Source organism: Doryrhamphus excisus, linkage group LG7, assembly GCF_037039965.1.
Source record: "Doryrhamphus excisus strain RoL-2023G ecotype Guam linkage group LG7, RoL_Dexc_Guam_v1.1, whole genome shotgun sequence".
NCBI classification, from domain to species: domain Eukaryota; kingdom Metazoa; phylum Chordata; class Actinopteri; order Syngnathiformes; family Syngnathidae; genus Doryrhamphus; species Doryrhamphus excisus.
Window position 1 is genome coordinate 21,479,927 of NC_136363.1, and position 19,763 is coordinate 21,499,689.

The following is a 19,763-nucleotide window of genomic DNA, read 5'->3' on the forward strand; positions in this document are numbered from 1 at the left end:
TTAGCCAAATTAAAATAAATAAATAAATATCCCCTGAATCATTGTCTTACCGGAAGTGCCTTCACGCGCTTGACAGGCGGAGAAGGAGGAGGAATGGCGGCAAGGGTTGAAAGTCCGAAGGTGAATATCCTTCAAACTATTGATTATTTTTGGCCACGTCCTCTCTCCGCTGGGTGAATTCGGATGGCTTTTATTGACGACTTGGAGGCCGCCGAGAGACGCTGCGTTTGCGGGAGGACCAAACGGTCGTGCTGCACTTTTCGAATCATGTTCGTGCTTTTCGTTGGCGTTTATCTGGCGTTCTTGCCGCTCTACTCCACCACCACCACCACCACCACAACCAGCCGGAATGACAACCCCATCATAGGTGAGTTTAGCACCGAAACACTCCGCTCTTTCACTCGACGTCTTTAATGGAGTTTGCATTTGAAAGGTATCCTGGCACAGGACCTTTTCACACTGGTAGAGAATCAAACTGCTTATATTGCTGCCTCTTACGTCAAGTTCCTGGAGTCAGCGGGTGCCAGGGTGGTCCCTATTATGTACGTCTTTATCATTTAACTCATCCAAACTTTGAAATGTATTTATTAGTCAACATTTTACATTCTTTGTTGTGTGTTTGCTACAGGATCAACCAGACTGATGAGGAATATAGGAGACTATTCAACTCAATTAACGGGTAATTAACTCCACCTTTCATGGCATACTGTAAAGACCCTTTCAATTGGTTATTACTATACTTTTTAAAATCACCTGATTGAAGCCGAATGCATTAGTGGGGAGCTGCCTCGTAGCCTCTTTTAGGAAAAGAAGTATAAATATATATAAAAAAGTATAACGTCGTTTTTGATATTGACAAACTTCATGTTTCTATGTGTTTTTAAGATGGGCTTAGAGCATTACCCATTGTAACACACACACACACCGGAACTGGTGCTTTCAAAGTAAGAGTTTTTCAAAATAAGAGTCTCCCCCTGAATGTGCGTAAATGTGCACATTTCTTTTCCTAATAGGTAGTGCCAGATTAATTTTTGGCGTTCGAAAAATAATTCTGAATATGAGAAACACTTGTGTCTGCGAAAATACTAATCAAAGATCCTCTTCGACAGGAGCGCTGTGCTGTTTCAGATGACCTACTGCAAAAATATGAATGTTGTATATGACTGAGTGCTCTGTTGTTTTTGAGGATGTACTGCAAAAATGATCAAATGGTCAAATATCATTATGCTGTTTTTAAAGATCTAGTGCAAAAAAATGGTCATGGTCAAAGATGGAAAGTAAAAAAAAAAAATGCTGCCTTGTGGTGTCAACAGTGTTCTTTACCCTGGAGGAGCGGCCAGCATCTTCTCATCAGGCTACCAAAGGAGTGCAAAGTTCTTCTACGAGATGGCCATTGAGGTGAATGTGACACAAAGACGGCATATGCATATTCTTGAGATGGAAGTCAACGTGTCTTGTCATCTGACGTTGTAGGCCAATAAGAGAGGAGATTACTTCCCTATTTGGGGCACCTGCCTGGGGTTTGAGCAGCTGCTGTTGCTGACCAATGGTGTTTCACTGCTGACGGAGACGGACACAAGGGGCGTGTCCTTGCCTCTCAGCTTCACTCAAGGTATAAATAATAAATAATAATCATAAATATAACCATCAAAATGGTGATTATATAATACCAAAAATAAACAACATAACTCGTTCAAGACTTCTTCTATTTTGCAACTTCACGCATTGAGAACCGCCCCTTACATACAGAGGCCAAAGACAGCAGAATGTTCCAAGGTTTCCCGGCTGAACTCATGGACGCTTTGGCGTTGGAGCCTCTGACCGAGAACTCCCACCGCTGGAGTTTGGCTGTGGAGGTACGTTCCTTATTCACCACATGAATTACAATATTAGGAATTAGTATATGTTGCCACTATGGTTTTGTCCATGTAACATCTGAGAGTCTGCTTCCTTTTGAAGGCGTTCAACGCAACCCAAGCGCTGAAGACGTTTTATAAAGTTCTCTCCACAAACACAGACGGAAAAACAGAGTTTTTGTCCACAATTGAAGGTAGAAAGAACACACTTCATTCATTCATTCATTCATCCCTTCCACTTCCACAGCCTTGAAACTTGTTTTTCCCCACTCAGCGTTCCACTACCCAATTTACGGCACCCAGTGGCACCCGGAGAAGAACGCATTCGAGTGGAGGAAGCCGTACATCACTCACAGCCCCTCTGCCGTCCAGGTCACCTTCTTCATGGCCGAGTTCTTTGTGGGAGAAGGTAGGACATCTGCTCTATTCTTTCATCGCGGGGTTGCGTATTGCTTTTAAAAAAACCAAACGTTATTGCGTCTCCTAACAGCCAGGAAGAATTTTCACAGCTTTGCGTCAGAGGATGCGGAGGCCCAAGCACTCATATACAACTTTAGTCCGGTGAAAACCCATAAGACGAGTGCCTTTGAGCAAGTCTATTACTTTTAAACCAAACAAAAAATAACTGATTTAAATTATTAGCAATTTTATGATTGTAATTTTTTTTAAACTTAATTTAGCATGAATTTCAATCAAAGATGACACATGCTAATGATATTTCTCAAATGTAAATTCTTAAATAATCATTTGATTGCTGTTTTTGTCAAATTAAACAGTCCAAAACATCGAAGGCAGAGTCAGTCTTTATTATAACCTCCATTTTCTTTTGTCGTCTTTTCGGTAAAAACAAAACTGATGCAGTTCGTGGCCTTTTACCTTTTTATTATATTCAACTTTAAGCCCGTAAGTGTATAGTTAGATGTAACCTCGGGTAAAAGCAGCTGAAATGCACAAATAATCGGATAAAAGCATTTTTTCCAGAATAAAATAACATTTACACATCAATCACAGTACAACCAGAAATGTCATTGATGCTACCCATTAAAGAACATTCAAGATGTCAAACCGGTACCGAGTTCAACGCAAAGACATGCAATGGAACAAAAATGGTTAAATGCGCCTCAGTCATTGTTTATTTTAGTGTTAGCATTTTATTGTTAGCATTCTAAGCAGTGCTGTATTTGCTACAAATATAAATTAGGCCATTTTGTCTACTAACCATGCAGATTCTGTACATTTTATAGCATTGTGCTAGTTCGTGTCACATAGCCAAAAGGCTTGCGTTTAAAAAATATACTTTACAACGTTCAAATTTGGTTTTTGCAAGGATATTCCCGGGAATATTATACAGCACAAACAATAACAATTGAAGTTTGAGCTTTTCAAAGAGTCGCCTGGCGATAGTTGCTAATGTGCTTGCTCGCTTTACTTGTAGTATTTTTGTAGGGGGGGGGGGGGGGGGGGTCAAAGTAAGGCAGTAAGGTGAGTGAAACGAGTAAAGGAAGTAGTATCCGGTTAAAGATGGCGACACAGTGGAAACAAAAGGCTTGGATAACCTGGTGGGTGCTTGTGTGCTACTTTACATACATCAACAAAAAGCACAGTCCAACATGGAAAGTTCATCACAACGTTAGAAAACAGCGACACTTCCTGTATCCACAGAGTTTCATGAACGCTACCGACCAGGTATGATTTATTTTTTCCTTGCCAATTATGGTACAAGTTTGAATGATGTTTCCTTTCCTTCCGCAGCGCCAGTCCTGCTGCTCGGGGGCTCGTCCATCATGCCGCACGTGAACGGTTCAGCGTATTCCACAGTGTCACTCGTACTCCAGAGACAGAAGATGATGAGCGATGGGAGGAGATCCTCGGCTGCTCCGGAGGCAGTCTCAAGTCCAGCATGCTGCGGTTGCATAATCTTGAGGACACCATTCTTGTGCTTGGACATGTTGACGGACTGACCGGGTCTGGGTGGGTTTTTGTACGAGGCGGGGTGTGTCGGGTGCATCGGTCAAGCTAACCTTCGTCTTCATTCTCTTCGTCTACCTCGTCCGGGAGCCGCTCCGGGAGCCTGAAGCATTCCTCAAAGAAGTTGACCAGCGACTGGCTGAGGTGCTGCTTGGTGCCCTCGTTGTGGATGAAGTGGCCTTCGTCCGGATAGATCTGGCAACGGCGACAACAGACTGTAAGTTAGACATTATTGTTTGCTAGTTGAAAGCCCTGCAGGAGCATGCCCAGCTAGCGGCATGTTGGAAAGATGGGGGCGGGCCGTTAAAGGAAGACATGGCCACTAAGACGATCAAGAACTGTCATTGTCATTGCAGCGATGACTGCATGACAATTTGTGACGGTCTTGGTGTCCATGTCTTCCTTTTAACGGTCCTCCGCCATCTTTGCACTTTGAACAACACGCCGCTAGCTGGGCATGCTCCTGCGGCTTAAGGCCTCCATTCATTTTTCTACAGCTTATCCTCGCGAGGGTCGCGGGCCTGCTGGAGCCTATCACAGCTGTCTTCGGGCCAGAGGCGGGGGTACAAGCATGAATAAATTAAAGCAGGTAGTTACTTTACATCACTCTGTAAATGTAGCGCGAGCATAAAATAAGGCATTACTTACGTGGCCCTCATCACTCATCAGTACAACTTTTACAAAACACTGTACTATGTACTATGTACTATATAGGGCATACTAGTGTTGGAACGTGCCCAATTCTTACTTCTGACATTATGCTACCATAGTAACACCACCACATACCTGTAATGTGTAGTTGGCCTTTTCATGGATTAGCTGAGCAATCAGTTTTGCTGTATGCTGGAAATGGACCTTTTCTACATGGGGGGGGGCGAGACACACAATGTAATACTATATCATCCCATGTACAGACTCGCCATCTTCTTACCGTCTGCTGTTGGATGGATGATGAGAAATTTCTTGTCGAGGAACTGAGCCGCGCGGTGCGCTAGATTGGCCATCTGGGGAGAAAAATACATGAAGTTGTTTTAGCTTTGGCAGGAATTTTTCCAATGGAGAATGATTCATAATTACCGTGTATGCCCTGGGGTCGGGCTTGGGCATTCCAAGATATCGCTCCGAAAACGCTGATGCTGAAAGAAAAGGAAGTTGTGTTAGAATTAGCATGTTGTTCAGTTGCCAAGCAAACAATTCTGTGCAAAACGGAAACGAGGCTAACCGTATAATTCAAAGTCGGTGATTGGCGAGAGGACGGCACCGCATCTGGCAGGAGACAGGTCGTCGCTGAGCAACAAGCTGGTGATGTAGCCTCCGTACTCCTGGGGGAGGGGGGGGGGGTGTCGTCGGAACAGCAGCAGTCAGTCTAAGCAAATATGTGGTGCAAATGGTAAACTCACCTTTCCGAACGCTCCCACTCTGGTCTTGTCGATGTACGCCTCTTGTAGGAGGAAACTGCAAAGTAAATAAAGGAAATGTATTGTCTCCTTCCTGTGTCGGCTGCAGACACCGCCTTACCTGATGGCGTCCCTCTGGTCGTGCTCCTCCAGCACGCCGACCTTCTTCTGGATTCGGTGCAGCAAGTTGGTACCCTGGAATCCGCCGCCGCGCCCGTCGCAGCGCACCACGATGGCACCAAAGCTGCTCACCAACGCCGTGGCCCAGTCCATGTGGAAGCGCTCTGACACGCTCTGGCCACCGGGGACGCCATCGCTGCGTACGCAACGAGACAGTCACCATCATCTCAGTGCAAAGTGATGGTTAGATTAGCATGCGTGTGTTTCAAGCTTACATGATTAGCAGCAGAGGGTAGTGGGACGTCTCCACAAAGGCGGCTGGTTTAAGGATCTGCATTGATAAAGCTGTGGACGACACACAGATTCAACTCCCAATAATGATCTGCGTCAAACATGGACACCTACTGTAGTCTTCCATGTTGATGTCCTGGTATTCCACGATGGGCATCTGCATGTCGTCCAGCGTCAGCCTCAGCATGTCGTTGCTCTCCAGTTTGTGGACTTCAGCCAGACCTGAAAAGGACAAAATGGTCAATTCACTGTTGAAGTGGTGTTTTCTTCCACCTGAGTAAATAAAGCATTGCGGACGCCCTGACACACGCGTACAGGAAGTAATGTGATTTTGCATGTACACGCTCCTAATTTAATAACATCCTCTGCCAGGCGCCATCAGATTATGTCGCCGTGTGGAAGGTTAATGTTGTTTATGTGTTACATTAGAAGAATGATACTCTACAAAACCAATGTGTTCAGTGGCGTTCTGACAGTTACAGAACAACCAAGTTATGGAAACAAAACTACATAATTTGGGTTGATTTCTGCTTTCATCTCTTCAATATATCAATTGTAAATTATTGAATTCCTAAGAGAAATGAAGTACTGTGTGTGTGTAGGTCGTACTCACCTTCTGCATCATCATCTCTTTGTGTCTTAAAAACAGACAGGAACGGGACGTCTGGGCCTACGTGGAACAGCACCAGGACCCCAGGATCGTATTAGTAAGACAACAGTGACACAACAATAATAAAAGATGTCAGAGCGGAATAGCTTTTTCCCAATCGAGGCAAAGCTTTGACAACTTTTAAGGCAAAAATTGGAAAACAAATGAAGTGAGTGCTGCTCTTGGCAAATAGGGAGCACAAGCCATTCTGACTGAATCATGTTTGCTTGCAGTGTGAGGATGATAGCTTTTGTGTGCGGCACATAAATCAAATGTATGGACAGAATTGGTTGTTTTTTTTAGGCTCACTTGCATTTGACAATCATGGTTGGGCTCATTTTGGGTACAGTCAGGGAAGTGTAAAAACAAAAAAACGCTTAGCTTGTGTCCAATGGCCAAACCGGAGACTTTAATGACATTGTTTTCTACATGTTACCAGCATAATGTGTGCTTTTTGGGTTAGCAAATAAAATCTTATTGTATATTCCGGACTATAAGTCACACTTTTTTATTGGCTGTTCCTGCGACTTACATATACCAGACAGCCACAAGAGGGCACCAATATCCGCAACTTAACATTTAAATTCTGTTCATGTTTATTTTTCATGTTCTTTTATTAATGTTAGAACTTGCCTTCCAAGATGACTTAACAAACAGGTTTGTAAAATAAATTACCCACATAAAATGCAACTTATGTAAGGTTTTTTTTTTCTACCTAATTATACATTTTTGGCCTTGTGCGTCTTACATTCGGGAGCAACTTAATAGTTCAGAAAATACGGTAAATGCAAAAAATGGTTGTAATGAGATATTTTCCCACATGAACATTCCTTAACAGCGGATTATACTACGCTTCTCCTCGGCACCATTGCTAACATGGCCGCCAAAGCCTAGGCTGCACTGTATGTGTTATACTTCCTCTGTGTACAGTACCCAAACATCCTGTTCTTTACTGACCTTGGCAGTGCAGCAGGAAGTAGCTCATGTTGTGGCAGAAGGAGCCGCCGATGTAGCCGCAGGTCTCGGACAGCCCGCACGACAGGCAGCGGCGGTTGAACGAGCCAAAAGTGTCGGCGCTGAGGACACAAAGGCCAAAAGGTAACACCCAGAATTCCCGCCGAAATTAGGAACATATCAAAATACCTGTAAAGATGTCTTCGCTTAGGACCGTCTTCTGTGCTCAGAAAGTATCTACAGGACGGGAAACAAGCTTGAGTAAAAACACGGGCAACGATTCACGATAGCCAATCCGTGATGCTCACATGAGCTGGCTTTCCTCGTCATAGGCCAGGACTTGCGTGACGTCCCAGTCGCCAGACGTGATGGACTGCAGCGTGTCCGTGCTGGTGTTGGGCTGCAGGTCAACCAAAATATCAAATATGAATATAATATTATTAAATGTGCATGTTGATGTCAATACGAGTGACTCGCATACCTGCGAGATGGACATGGAGATGTGGAAGAACTTTCCACGGCCTCCTTGTGGGATGGCCCGTGTGAAGAACAGCTTCAGACCGTCTTTGGAGAACAGAGGCTTCTCGTTCTAAAAGACATGACAGCACTCCAGCGTTAGGTGTCACGCTGGCGGGAGCTATTAATAGCGGCTCTTGGATGCACGTCAGCATCTCACCTGCCTGTGAAGCCACCCCTCGCTCTCGTCCTCGTGTTTCTGCGGAGAACAGAGGACAGCTTGGCACAGGACAACTCGGATGCGCCGAATTTACACAGTCTAGACTGACCTTGATGCAGACCCCTGTCGTGGCCTCGCACAGTGTCAGCATGGAGATGTTCTGCGCCCGGTTCAGCCAGTTGACAGCCAGTTTGGTGGTGGTGGCCCATTTCACCATGGTCACGTAGAACTCACTGACATGCAACGTAATGCATATACCCATTACTGGATGTAAGATATACTTCAGAGTAGGCAGTGTACAGCTTGTTTAGCAGTATGGATCTCAATGAACCACATCTCCAAAGTCTTGGCAGCACTCATGCTCACATTGTGAGGAAGGAAAAGGAATGTCGCATATTTTTAAAATATATATTTTAGCCCTAATACAGTATTAACGTGGACATACATTTGTATTCGTCCCTCTAAAATGCGCGTTTTAAACGTCACCAGCAGAGGGAGACATTACAAGAAAGATGACTCCTCTGTTCAGCGTTGGAGTCTACATTACGTTTGATCTACTGATAATGAAATGGTGGTTCAACATGTATCGTAATCATCACCTCCATTATAACATCCACCAAGCTTGCCAGCTGAATGGCGCAGGTGGTAACAGCGGTGGGTCATGGTGCATGGGACCAGAGTTCAAAGCCTGGACAGGTCATGTTAAGTTATGCTTGTTTTGCTATCTCTCAAGGGTCAACATGCATGTAATCATCACATCCGTTATAATATGAGTCAAACTTGCCAGCTGAATGGCGCAGTTGGTAGCAGCAGTGGGTCATGGTCGATGGGACCTGAGTTCAAAACCCACTCATGTCCAATGTTGCATGTTTTGCAATTTCGCCAGGTTCAGCATGTATTGTGATCGTGACCTCCGTTATATCATCAAGCATGCTTGCTGGCTGGGTGGCTCAGGTGGTAGCACCGCTGATTCATGGTGTGGGAGCTCTTGGTTCAAACCCCAGCAGCGCTCACTGCAGTTGTGGCTTGTTTTAACATTTCTCCAGCACCTAGCGTACTCATGACCTCCTCATATCATCAAGCATGCTTGCTGGTTGGTTGGCTCAGGTGGTAACACTGCTGATTCATGGTGTGGGAGCTCTTGGTTCAAATCCCAGCAGCAGTTGCAAAAAAAAAAAAGTTGCCAAAATAGCAATCTTGTTGAAATGTTATTTGAAATTTTGTAATTTTTTTTTTAAAAGCCAGCTGACTATTCCTATCCACCCCATGCGCAACCTCCCTCACGACCGCCATGCCCCACCCCCCCCTCCCCACCTCGCCACCCTCCACCCCTCCGGCCATCCCCCACTATACGAGTTTGCGCTCACTTAACTCCACCTACTTCTCATTTTATGTTGATTCATCCAGTTGGAGGCACATATTTAATTATCAATCCCTCAAGAGGCGGGATCATTTTGGAGGCGGGATCCCGCATAATTTCAAGTTGAGGGGGGAAGTTACACACACCCCTTTTTGTGCCGACTGGGAAGGCAACGCCCTATCACTTTTGTTTTTTTTTTTTTTGTTGGACCGCCTAGGATTTGAACACAGTACTCCAGCACCATGAATCTGTGGTGCTACCAATGGAGCTAGTCAGCTGGCAGACATTCCTCATGTTATAACGGAGGTGATGACTACGATAGGTGCTGGAACTGGATAAATGGCAAAATGACCTACACTTGCCCTGACCGGGTATTGAACCTCGCTCCCCTGCACCATGAATCTGTGGTGCTACCAGTTGAGCTATCCATCTGGTAGCAGCATTAGGTCATGGTCCATGGGACTATAGTTCAATACCGGGTCACGTCAACTGTTGCTTGTTTTGCTATCGCTCAAGGTTCAACATGCATCGTAATCATCACCTCCGTTATAACATCTACCAAGCTTGCCAGCTGAATGGTTATAACACCTTGCATGCGTACCTGGTGGCTAGCTCAGGGGATAGAACCAGTGGGTCATGGTTCAGACTCTCAGGGTTCAATACCAAGGCAGGGCACTCTTCTTATTTAGTTGTTTTGCTGTGTATCCCGATCATCACCTCTGTTATAACATCCGCCAAGCTTGCCGGCTGGATGGCTCAGTTGGCAGCAGCAGTGGGTCACGGTGCGTGGGACCAGAGTTCAATACCTGGTCAGGTCAAATTAAGTTTGTTTGTTTTGCTATTTCTTTTTGTTCAACAAGCACCATCGTCATCACGTCCGTTATATCATCCCTCAAGCTTGCTGGCTGGATGGCTCGGTTGGTAGCAGCAGCGGGTCATGGTGCAGGCGAATAAGGTTCCATACCCGTCACCCCCATTATAAAAGAAGCATGTTTGGTGGCTGGGTTGCAGGATTCTTACAAAACATATTGTTCGCGCTCCTCACCTTAACCTCGGGTCATCAGGTCTCCTCATCTCGATGGTGTGAAGAGGACCATTCAGGTTGACCACATACAAAGTGATAACCGGGTTCTCCTCGCCAGCCTGCCAAATGTTTTTTTCAGCCACTCTACAAAGTGAAGAAATGTCATTGAAACAGTCAGAGGTTCTACCTTGGGATAGTGGTACTCCTTCCCGGTGGGGTACGGCATGCCAGTAAACATGGGCAGCTCCATCTTGGGCACCAGGCTGTCGTTGATGGTGGCGTATGCTAACCTCGCGCCATCTGGAGACCACCAGTGGGCGACGTGGGAGTGGAAAATCTCCTCTGAAATAGTGATCACAACACAGCTATGAAACGTATGAAGACGGCAAAGCAGAAGCGCGTTTTAATTACATGGCTGGAGGCCAGCTCGCTAACACTGTTGTCTGACAGCCAACAAGATAGAAGATGTGTTTAATGGCCTTTAATTAGAAGTACATTTTGTTTTCCGGTCCCCCTCTCGCCCCTTGAGGGGATCTGTCGCTGCCAACATCGATAATTTGTGCACATAAACACTTTTATTAAGAAGATTGCACTGAGAGAGCATAGACCTCCAGAAGGCTTGAAGAAGTTACTCCCGGAGTCTCTCCCTCACTTTGATCATGCTAACGATATTCACACTTTCTCCGCAGCACGACTTTGTGCACCAGACTCCTGTCAGACGTGCGCAGCCGCTCACCACGGACAATTGGCACTTTGCTGAAGGACCCTTCACCTCAGAGAGGCTTGACCCCGAAGACTGCTAATGGCTGAGCTCCGCCGTGCCGACGCGCACTTCATCACTAATGGCTGATGGTCACACTTTCAGGCGCCGAAGCCACGAATGCTCACACTTGTTCTCTACTCCAGGCCAGACCAAAAAAAGAAAATATTAGTGCCTACTTTGGTGCAGTTGGCTAAGCAGTATTTTTGCCATGGGAGCAAAGATTGTAGTCAAGTAGAAACAAGGAGAAACAAAAGTAAAATTACATCCCGACCATTCCTGCACCGGCTGACCAACCCTTCCCAAATATTCCCTACACAGACTTTGATCAGTTATTGATGTGAGCTAACCCTGTCTTTTCTCTGTTGTTTGCCACGCAGTTGGACCAAGGGGAGTAAACCGGACTCGTCTGTTGTAAAGCAAAACCATCATCACCAACCATCACTAAGCTGCTCAACAGGAAAGGTTCAAAAAGACCAGAGAGTAAGTACAGCCTCAATGTACATTGAAGATGTAATAGAAGCCAGATTGAAGACAGAAGCTGCCTGTCGTGTTCACATGTTCCCAGCAGAGGGCAGTATTACCCCATGTTAAAAGCGGCACACCAGTGAGGCGCTACCTTGAGATAACAGGGACATTTAAGTCCAGCAAAACTGGCTTAATTACAGCACCGGGCTTATTTTCCAGTCCTTTACTAGCAATTCTGAAATGACATTGAAAGATTCATAACAGCACAGATGCACGTCTCTCTCTCTCTACGGCTTAGGGAACAGGCTGACTTGTGAGTGGGCGTCGTTTGTTTGTCAGCCAGTGAAATAACAATTTATGTGAAACACACTGCAGTTACCTCCGCCTGAACCGTGCCGACGATGTCAGGAAATCTCATTAGCGCTGGCCTCAATAGTGCAGCGCCGTAGCCTTGATTGTGTTTTCATGTCATCTCAGAGGTTGACTTTTTTTGTAAGGCATAACCAACACGGGCGGGCTGGGCGGTGATTGCACCCGCAGGTGTGAGTCTCTCATGCAAACAGACAAACATCCGCAGGGCAAACGTGGATCAAATCAAAGTGACGGCGGGTTCTTTTATCAGAGGAAAGCAGCAGGAGTCACATGATCCATGAGACTCTCATTCGCTCTTTAAATGTTGCTTTTAATATTTTTGGTGTCGCCTTCATTGGATGCACTATGTACACACACACACACACACACACACACACACAGATGGATTAAGGCGGCATTGCAAACCAGAGGATATTCAAGCCCGGGAGATTATTTGCCAACCTTTTTAGCCCTCCCCGCATCAAATCTGCCGCTCGGCAACAGGCGCGGCTTAAAAAACTCATTTCTCCTCAGTGGCATTCTGAGCCCCGTCTTGACCTTGGCCCCGGAAGAGTCTCGGTCATTAGCAAGCAAAATCAGCCCGGCCGCCTCAGCCAGTCAACATCACTACACAAGCAGTGCGGTTTTTCCTACAAGCGGACTAAAGTGATACTATTAAGTAAATGCTGAATGGGCTTCAGTCAGTCAGTCAGTCGCTCGGTCTTTCACTGGCAGTATTTCATGCATAGCATTAGACCTTGGTGGGCATTGTTTGAGCACGGATAAACAAAGTGGTGGAGGACAAGATTCGTCAATGCCTGACTTGCTTTATGTTTTCTTTGCCTTTTTTGTACACTCTTATGCAAGGATACTAGGTGATAAATGCTGACGATAGAACCAAAACACTATTTTCTCTGACTTAGTCATGTGAGAAAAATAGGACAACCTATCATAAGTCAAACAAAGCTAACAAAGACGGCCATCCCAGTTATTACTGGAGCCCAGACCACATTCTGGCCAAATTAAAGAGATTAAACAAACCAAAGCCATCAGCGCACACAACTTCCACGAGGAGATCTGGATGTAAACATTATAAATAGAAGCACATTTCAATTTCATCACCAACCGTTCAGGCCGAGTGAACACTGACTGAAGCTACCCACCCAAGCAAGGACGGACTTTTAATGTCAGCAATGAAAACTAATGACGACAAGAGCTACATGTTGCCAACATGAAATTAAAAACAGTCAGATAACCTTTGCCGTCCAGGCATTCAATTCCATTAGCACACGCGGATATGAAAGGTTTTATCCACCGCTAACAGCATGTTGTACAGCATGTGCCAGTTTGTCTCCATCTTCTACCTCCATACCTGACACTTTTATTAAAAACGCCGATCCGCTGGTGCAGAGCGTGCACCCGACGCTGCAAATACAAATTCATTAGTGGGATGCTAACACAGCCCCCCCCCCCCTTTTCTTTCTTCCATTTTTAAGGCGCGGTGGCCTTGATCTGTTGCGATGATGCTAGGCGAGCTGTGTGACATCTGCATCGAGAGAGCGCCACCAATGAATTAATGCAAATCAAGCAATGTAGAACACTCACTCATTCCTTTTCTTGGCCTCGGTACGGCGGAAGCAAATTGGCAGATTCCATTTTAATTTACCTTCACAGAATAGAAGTGTACGCGCCCGAAATGCTAACACCGCTGAGGACACGAGGGAGTGGCGCGGCGACTCGGCGATACGAGCCTAAGAAGCACAATTAGACCCGATTGACTACTCTCGCCTCTCATCCCATTTCAGGTCGGCAGTTAAGGATGCTTACCTTCATACAGCCAATCACTGAGCCCGTTGAAGATGACGCCTTCCTTGCCGGAGGACACCAAGCGAATGGAGCGGCTCTCCACGGTGGAGCGATAGTAGATGTTGTTCTCGAAAATGAAGATCTACGGAAGGAAATCAAAGATTAAAGGGACTTCTGGAGCAGGTACAATGAAAACGTGAATGGTCTTTGGACAGAACCTTGGGGGATTCCAATCTAATTGGACAATGGCACTTTTCTGTGTTCTAAAGATACAAAAACAGCTAAAAATAGGTTAATATGCAGGTCACATTATGTAACTGGAGCGTTGTTGTCAGTTAGTGACATGTAAGGGTAAGTAAGTCCTAATTATGGTAGTTTTTATCATGGTAATTATGGTAAGTAGTTTCTGTGTAACGCCGCTAGCTAAAATATCAAACAAACGGTACCGAAGGTGCAAGAAAAGACTGCACGAGTGTCATTATCAGCATGCAGAGGACGCAGCCTGTGGTTCCGTGCATACACATTTACCATCACGGGTGGCTGACCCGGAACAGCACACCCGTCACCTTATCACAGGTGAGAATCGACCTTGAGGTCCACACACACATTAGCATGGCGCCTTTCACCTGCCTGACACAAGAGAGCAGCGCACGGATTTGAAGTCACAGCTTTTTTTTTTCTTTTATCTGAGCGACACCAAAAAAAAAAGGCTTTACTCTCAATGTGAGATAAGGCAGCAGACCCAGGGACCAGATTTGGGATCTGTTCCATGCTGCCAGAGCTGCAGGGCCTCCCAGATAACTGAAGGTGGACTGTTCCATTGCAGACAATAATAGGCTGTGTACACTCGCAGAATCTTGAAAATGTCTAAAGCTGAAATCAATTTTATTCGCCGACAAGAAGAGTTTACTTTGTTTACTTTTGTTAACCTATACTCTAACCTAGGGGTCGGCAACCCGCGGCTCTTCAGCCTCCTTGTTTGGAACCCCCAGGTTGGAGTACAGTATATAGCCTGAATATCAGCGCTACTTCCTCCTCCCATTTGGGATGGACTGTTCCAGCTGCAACACCACTCCCCTTCTCTCTTTAATCACCATTGTTCACTAGCAAGCCAACTAGTCAACCAGAGCCGTGGTTCCTCACAGAGACCTCATAAGACGCCGTCTATTAACCCTAACCCTGAAAAACTGCTAACTGATTTCCAGAAAACCATCCAAGGAGTTTCCTCTCAACTGAACAACCTTTGTCATCATTTGGAGCTGAAGAAAGCGTGCAGTCTTCGTGATGAACGCCGCTCATCTAACCCTTGTGGTTCTGCGCCACACTCCGGTACTGATGGAGTCTCAGTCTTTTCTAGGTCACAGCACAAAGCCGACCCCTTTTCTCAGCGACAACCTCCATGGGCCCGACCCTTAATTACCCTCAGCCGTAATGTGAATTTGTCACCTCATACAATAACAATGGGACCAAGTTCATTAATATTCAACTTCATTAGATGCATCAGTATGGCGCAGGCCCAGACGCAGGATGCATGATGGGAGATGAAGACTCCACTGACCTTTATCCACCCCTGCCCTTTTGCGACTTCTCGTCATGTTCACCAATTTCATGACTAATGTCAGCAAACTTTAGGCTGTATCAATCCAGCCGGCGTGTTAGTTAGTTAATCCGCTGACGAGATAACAGGTAATTAATAGCATTGTGCTGCAGGATGTAATCACTTAAGCCGCCAGGCTGAAGCTAATTACGCCACTGACGGCTTGTTATGATGCTTCGTCTTAGAAATGCAGAAGACCCCTGTAGTTGCATCCAGGAAAGGTTCTGGGGCAGATCCTCGATCGCGGTCCAGTAACACACGCCTTAAAAACACGCCTAAAGAGCATCAGCCTCCCCCCCCGTGCAGCGCATGCACCAGTCAATCCTTCGATACAGAGTCCATCCCGTCCACTCGTAAAGCGGCCATCTTTACGAGGCGGCCAGGAAGATGGTGTATTTCTCCAGTCTTTTAGTCGGCGTCATCAATCCTCCGGAGATCAATAGCAAAAGGAGCGGATCAGTGAAGAAGACACGGCAGGATGTAAATAATGGAGGTCAGGCTTCAGCTCCAATGTTTGTGCTTGTTCTTAGCTGCCTCGACTCACCAGACACTTCATTAGGATTGTGGGGGATGTCCTCCTTACCAGTTGCTGACCCTCCGGACCCCAGCCGGCGTACTGCAGCTGAGCGTTGCGGACCTCGGGCGGGTTCAGGTCCCACGTCTCCCTGGAAGGCAAGTAAACCCAAAGCCAAGAAAGGCGTTGGATAAGAAATGTCACAAGTCATGATACGTCGTCATCAGTCGGGAGGCATGGTGATTGGATGTTTGCGTCCGTTGAGGCAAAGACTTACGGTGTCTGGAGGCTGCAGATGATGTAGAAGGCGGTATATGAGTGCTGGTACACCTAGCGAGGGGACAAATATGATCAAATACGTCCAATGCTCGGTAGAAGTTCAACTTTACTGTTTATTCTGCAGCCTGTTTAGGCAGCAAACGTGTCGGGCTTGAATTAAGCTGTTAAATGGGGCGTGACCCCCGGCTAAGGTCGGGGGCAGACGCACTTTCTTTCCTGGTCTCAGTTGACCAATAAGACTCCAGAGCCTTGTCTATCACTACTTACATAAAATAGAAATAACTTCTGTAGTGATTAGCATTAGCGATTAGCATGGCGACTTCAAACACTTCCAATTTAGAGCCACTGCTGTAATTACTACCAGGGTGTTTACATTAATTGGAGAGGCTGTTTGAAATCTCACTCTGTATCCTGTTTTTTGAGATTTAACAATGATGTGGAGTGCATGAGAAAGTTGGTTTCCCAGCAACATTTTAAAGCACACGCAGAGGTAGATAAATCTGATGCAGCTGCTAAAACCACAGCGGATACTTTTGTAGACCACAGGGACGTTAACTGGAGCGTTGCGGTAGATCATTGGGCTCTCCTGGCGTTTTGAAGACTAATGATGTTGATTGTCCGCCACCGCCATTAACTCCCACCCTGCTCATTAAGATGCCAGCCAGACGGCCGTGTCAGGGCGGCGCTAATTGAAGTACCAAACAAAGGAACGAGAGCTCACCGGCGCCACGTTGTAGGCCAGCAGCACGTGCTTCATGTCGGGAGACACCTCGTACTTGCTGGCTTTGTACATTTCCTGAAAAAGACACATGCACGCTATTGTTTCTTTAAAAAGTGGCATTCATCTTCAACAAGTATTCATTTTGCGTAGCACGTTTGTGAGTAATAAGACGCATTAATGACTCTTAAAAAAAAAAATCGCTGACACTGTGAGACAGGCTGGATTTAATCCCTCTCTCTCTTCCTGTGATTGCAGCCCAGAGCGGGAGAATGACTTACAAACTTCTTGTGATGCACCAAGATGGTCTTCTCGTCGGTGTCGACGTTGAACCACACCACATCGCCGTCACGGCTACGGTACAACAACTCATTATCTGCCGAGAGAGAACAGAGACGGAGGTCTTAATTCTACATTCTTAACACCAGCGCCATAAATCATCATATATCAGTCGCGGAATTACACCAAGGTCACAGTGCCACACACACACATACCAAAAACCGCACTGGGATCTGCTTGTAATATTCTGATGACATCATCTATCTTAGTCGGGTAAGCAAACAAGGCTATACAAGCTAGACTCAACCAGCAGGGGGCGGCGTGCCCGAAACAGACGTCCCCGTCAGCGGTCCGGGCCCCGTTTACGACGGCGCGGGGAGCTCTTGATTTGAGGGAGCAGAGCAAAGCCGTCAAACATAACGAGGCGTCAGCATGGCGGCCGTTAGCGCCGTTGATTAATCACAGTCTGCGGGGGCTGCAGCCCGCTGCCGGGGCCTCCGTGAGACACGTTCATGCAATTTTAAACAGCTTGTTAGGATTCTGATTCAATGTCGGGAAGTGCGAGCTTTGGCGAAGATGTGCTCATAACGACAGGAAGTACGTTCGTCGGCGTTATGTATCTCTGAATGCGCTTTAAAATGTCGCTAGTCAGCTGCGTACCGTTTACAATCAACCCATCAGTGCTCGGACCGCTGGCGGAGCAGTTTGGTACTTTCCACTATTACAACATTGGTTGTATTGTAACCTCAAATCCACACCTCCATGGGTTGATCCATTTGATTTTTTAGGATGTTTATTTAATCATAAAAGTCAAATAATAATAATAATAATAATAAAATAGTTAATAAATAAAAATAAAAAAAATAATTTTTAGGGGGGCGGCACGGCGGTCAAGTGGTTAGAGCGCAGACCTCACAGCTAGGAGACCAGGGTTCAATTCCACCCTCGGCCATCTCTGTGTGGAGTTTGTTCTCCCCGTGCATGCGTGGGTTTTCTCCGGGTACTCCGGTTTCCTCCCACATTCCAAAAACATGCTAGGTTAATTGGCGACTCCAAATTGTCCATAGGTATGAATGTGAGTGTGAATGGTTGTTTGTCTATATGTGCCCTGTGATTGGCTGGCCACCAGTCCAGGGTGTACCCCGCCTCTCGCCCAAAGACAGCTGGGATAGGCTCCAGCACCCCCGCGACCCTCGTGAGGAAAAGCGGTAGAAAATGAATGAATAATTTTTAGGACCACATTTCCTACCAGTTGAGCGTGAAAAGCGAAGCTGGCCATCATGTATATTTAATAATATGTATATGTATATGTATATGTATATTTAATAATAATAATAATTACTAATAATTTAATAATTATTGGCTCATGGCTTCTATGTGGAAAAGTCTTTCCAAAGTGTTTCCAAACAAATAAGCCATTATCGCTGATGAAAGCGCTCCTGCCACGGCTAAATAGCACCTCGAGGAAGATGGCGGCCAATTAGCGCTAATGGTTTTCCGTAACAACAAAAAGGCGATGTTTTATAGGAAAATGCTTCAAAATCTGCAGGATGGTTTTAGTGAATTGGTATTCCGATGTTGATTTTACCGGACGGACGCAAAAACAGCGTAGGCGATTCTCCTGAAGGTTTGAGGGTTGAAATCCAACTCAGGTTCGGGATGGAGGAAGTGCTTTGGTATCCGTGGATATGCTGTGATGTGTGAACCAGCGGTCTCGTCCCCCATCGGTTTCCCTGTTTGGTATCTTCTCAGCGGCCTCGCGTCTTATCTTTCTGCCGGGTTATTACGGTTTCCACTTCACCTTCCGCAAAAACCACTGGAGCAATTTCCCTGAAACTTCCTTGAGGGTTGGAAGCCAATTAAAGTTATGGATTCAGGAGGCCCCCCCCACACACTTTTAATAAGCATTTTCCCTGGATTTCTGCGTGAATAATGCATGAATCTTCAGGATAAAATGGCAAGCTACGGTAGGATTGTTGGGACTTGTGCTTTTCCTCATTAAAAGTTCCCTCCCAGCCTGTGGTCCCCCGGACAGCGACTCCCCCCGATCATTCCCACGACCGCCCTTGTCAAGGCTTCGTCCTCTTCATCATTTCAGTCCTTATCGGCCCGCCATCACCTCTCAAACCCTTTGTTTCCTCGCTCGCTCGCTCCCTTCAAGGCCAGCAGCTATTTATTTTTTCCCGGCTACCTCAGGCGCTACCAGTTCCCTTCAATCCATCGCTCTGCTTCTCCTTCCCTGTTAGCCCAGGGTGCTGTTTGCTGTGCTGATCTATTGCTTCTCATGGCGCTATGTCTTATTAATACAGCAGCCCGCCTTGGGCCACGGGCCTGCCCTCTCCAGGGTGGGGGGCGGGGGGCAGGTAGCGAGGAGAGGCATCATATACAAGGCTAGCTGGTGCAGGGAGGCTGTCAATCATTGGGCCTGTGCCTTGTTCGCGTGACAGTAACTCACTTGCGGTCGGGTACATTCATTCAATATAAATGTCATCCAACCTCTCTGGGTTCGCTTTTTATTTGGCTTTGTCATGTGTGAAGATGATTGAATGCTAATGAATGCGGGAGGGGGTCATGGATTTGGTGCGCTGTTACAAGAAAGACCTGCAAGACAACCTCAGGGGTAAAAGAAGGAGCCCAACATGTGATCCTTGTTGTGCTTATTTAGGGTCCTGACACCCCGGAACCCGTTAGCAACC

General features: G+C 46.2%; 2 protein-coding genes across 14 annotated transcripts in view; one reads left to right on the forward strand and one right to left on the reverse strand.

Moving 5' to 3' along the window:
- Positions 1-63: 63 nt before the first annotated feature.
- Positions 64-19,763, forward strand: part of ggh (gamma-glutamyl hydrolase (conjugase, folylpolygammaglutamyl hydrolase)) — a 33,638-nt gene continuing 13,938 nt past the window's right edge. The window contains exons 1-16 of one of the 9 annotated variants that reach the window (XR_013627829.1): positions 64-367; positions 434-542; positions 629-679; positions 1,314-1,398; positions 1,474-1,612; positions 1,750-1,856; positions 1,960-2,050; positions 2,131-2,265; positions 3,609-4,041; positions 4,322-4,413; positions 6,282-6,339; positions 7,247-7,379; positions 10,985-11,538; positions 13,680-13,863; positions 15,808-15,949; positions 17,047-17,147. Coding sequence is in view for 1 of the 9 variants with exons in the window: in XM_058060409.2 (XP_057916392.2) it covers positions 184-367; positions 434-542; positions 629-679; positions 1,314-1,398; positions 1,474-1,612; positions 1,750-1,856; positions 1,960-2,050; positions 2,131-2,265; positions 2,347-2,465 (1,020 nt within the window). In the remaining 8 variants the exon portion in view is untranslated. Of the gene's footprint in view, positions 368-433; positions 543-628; positions 680-1,313; positions 1,399-1,473; positions 1,613-1,749; positions 1,857-1,959; positions 2,051-2,130; positions 2,266-2,346; positions 4,042-4,321; positions 4,414-5,330; positions 5,937-6,281; positions 6,955-7,246; positions 7,380-10,984; positions 11,539-13,679; positions 13,864-15,807; positions 15,950-17,046; positions 17,148-19,763 lie in introns of those variants that run through there. The other 8 variants (XR_013627830.1, XR_013627828.1, XR_013627831.1 and 5 more) reach the window with 8 other exon arrangements.
- The window catches only part of LOC131108925 (A-type potassium channel modulatory protein DPP6-like), an 82,453-nt gene continuing 65,344 nt past the window's right edge, over positions 2,655-19,763 (reverse strand). For all 5 annotated transcript variants that reach the window (XM_078792432.1, XM_058060369.2, XM_058060365.2 and 2 more), the window contains 23 exons: positions 17,070-17,164; positions 16,792-16,866; positions 16,069-16,121; positions 15,861-15,942; positions 13,702-13,822; positions 10,483-10,637; positions 10,317-10,414; positions 8,021-8,144; positions 7,912-7,950; positions 7,717-7,824; positions 7,544-7,635; positions 7,425-7,472; positions 7,239-7,357; positions 6,246-6,302; positions 5,747-5,854; positions 5,617-5,686; positions 5,343-5,537; positions 5,225-5,279; positions 5,047-5,146; positions 4,902-4,960; positions 4,756-4,828; positions 4,611-4,684; positions 2,655-4,019 (listed from right to left, as the gene is read on the reverse strand). In XM_078792432.1, the coding sequence (XP_078648558.1) occupies positions 3,873-4,019; positions 4,611-4,684; positions 4,756-4,828; positions 4,902-4,960; positions 5,047-5,146; positions 5,225-5,279; positions 5,343-5,537; positions 5,617-5,686; positions 5,747-5,854; positions 6,246-6,302; positions 7,239-7,357; positions 7,425-7,472; positions 7,544-7,635; positions 7,717-7,824; positions 7,912-7,950; positions 8,021-8,144; positions 10,317-10,414; positions 10,483-10,637; positions 13,702-13,822; positions 15,861-15,942; positions 16,069-16,121; positions 16,792-16,866; positions 17,070-17,164 (2,147 nt within the window). In that variant the 3' untranslated portion in view covers positions 2,655-3,872. The remainder of the gene's footprint in view (positions 4,020-4,610; positions 4,685-4,755; positions 4,829-4,901; positions 4,961-5,046; positions 5,147-5,224; positions 5,280-5,342; positions 5,538-5,616; positions 5,687-5,746; positions 5,855-6,245; positions 6,303-7,238; positions 7,358-7,424; positions 7,473-7,543; positions 7,636-7,716; positions 7,825-7,911; positions 7,951-8,020; positions 8,145-10,316; positions 10,415-10,482; positions 10,638-13,701; positions 13,823-15,860; positions 15,943-16,068; positions 16,122-16,791; positions 16,867-17,069; positions 17,165-19,763) is intronic.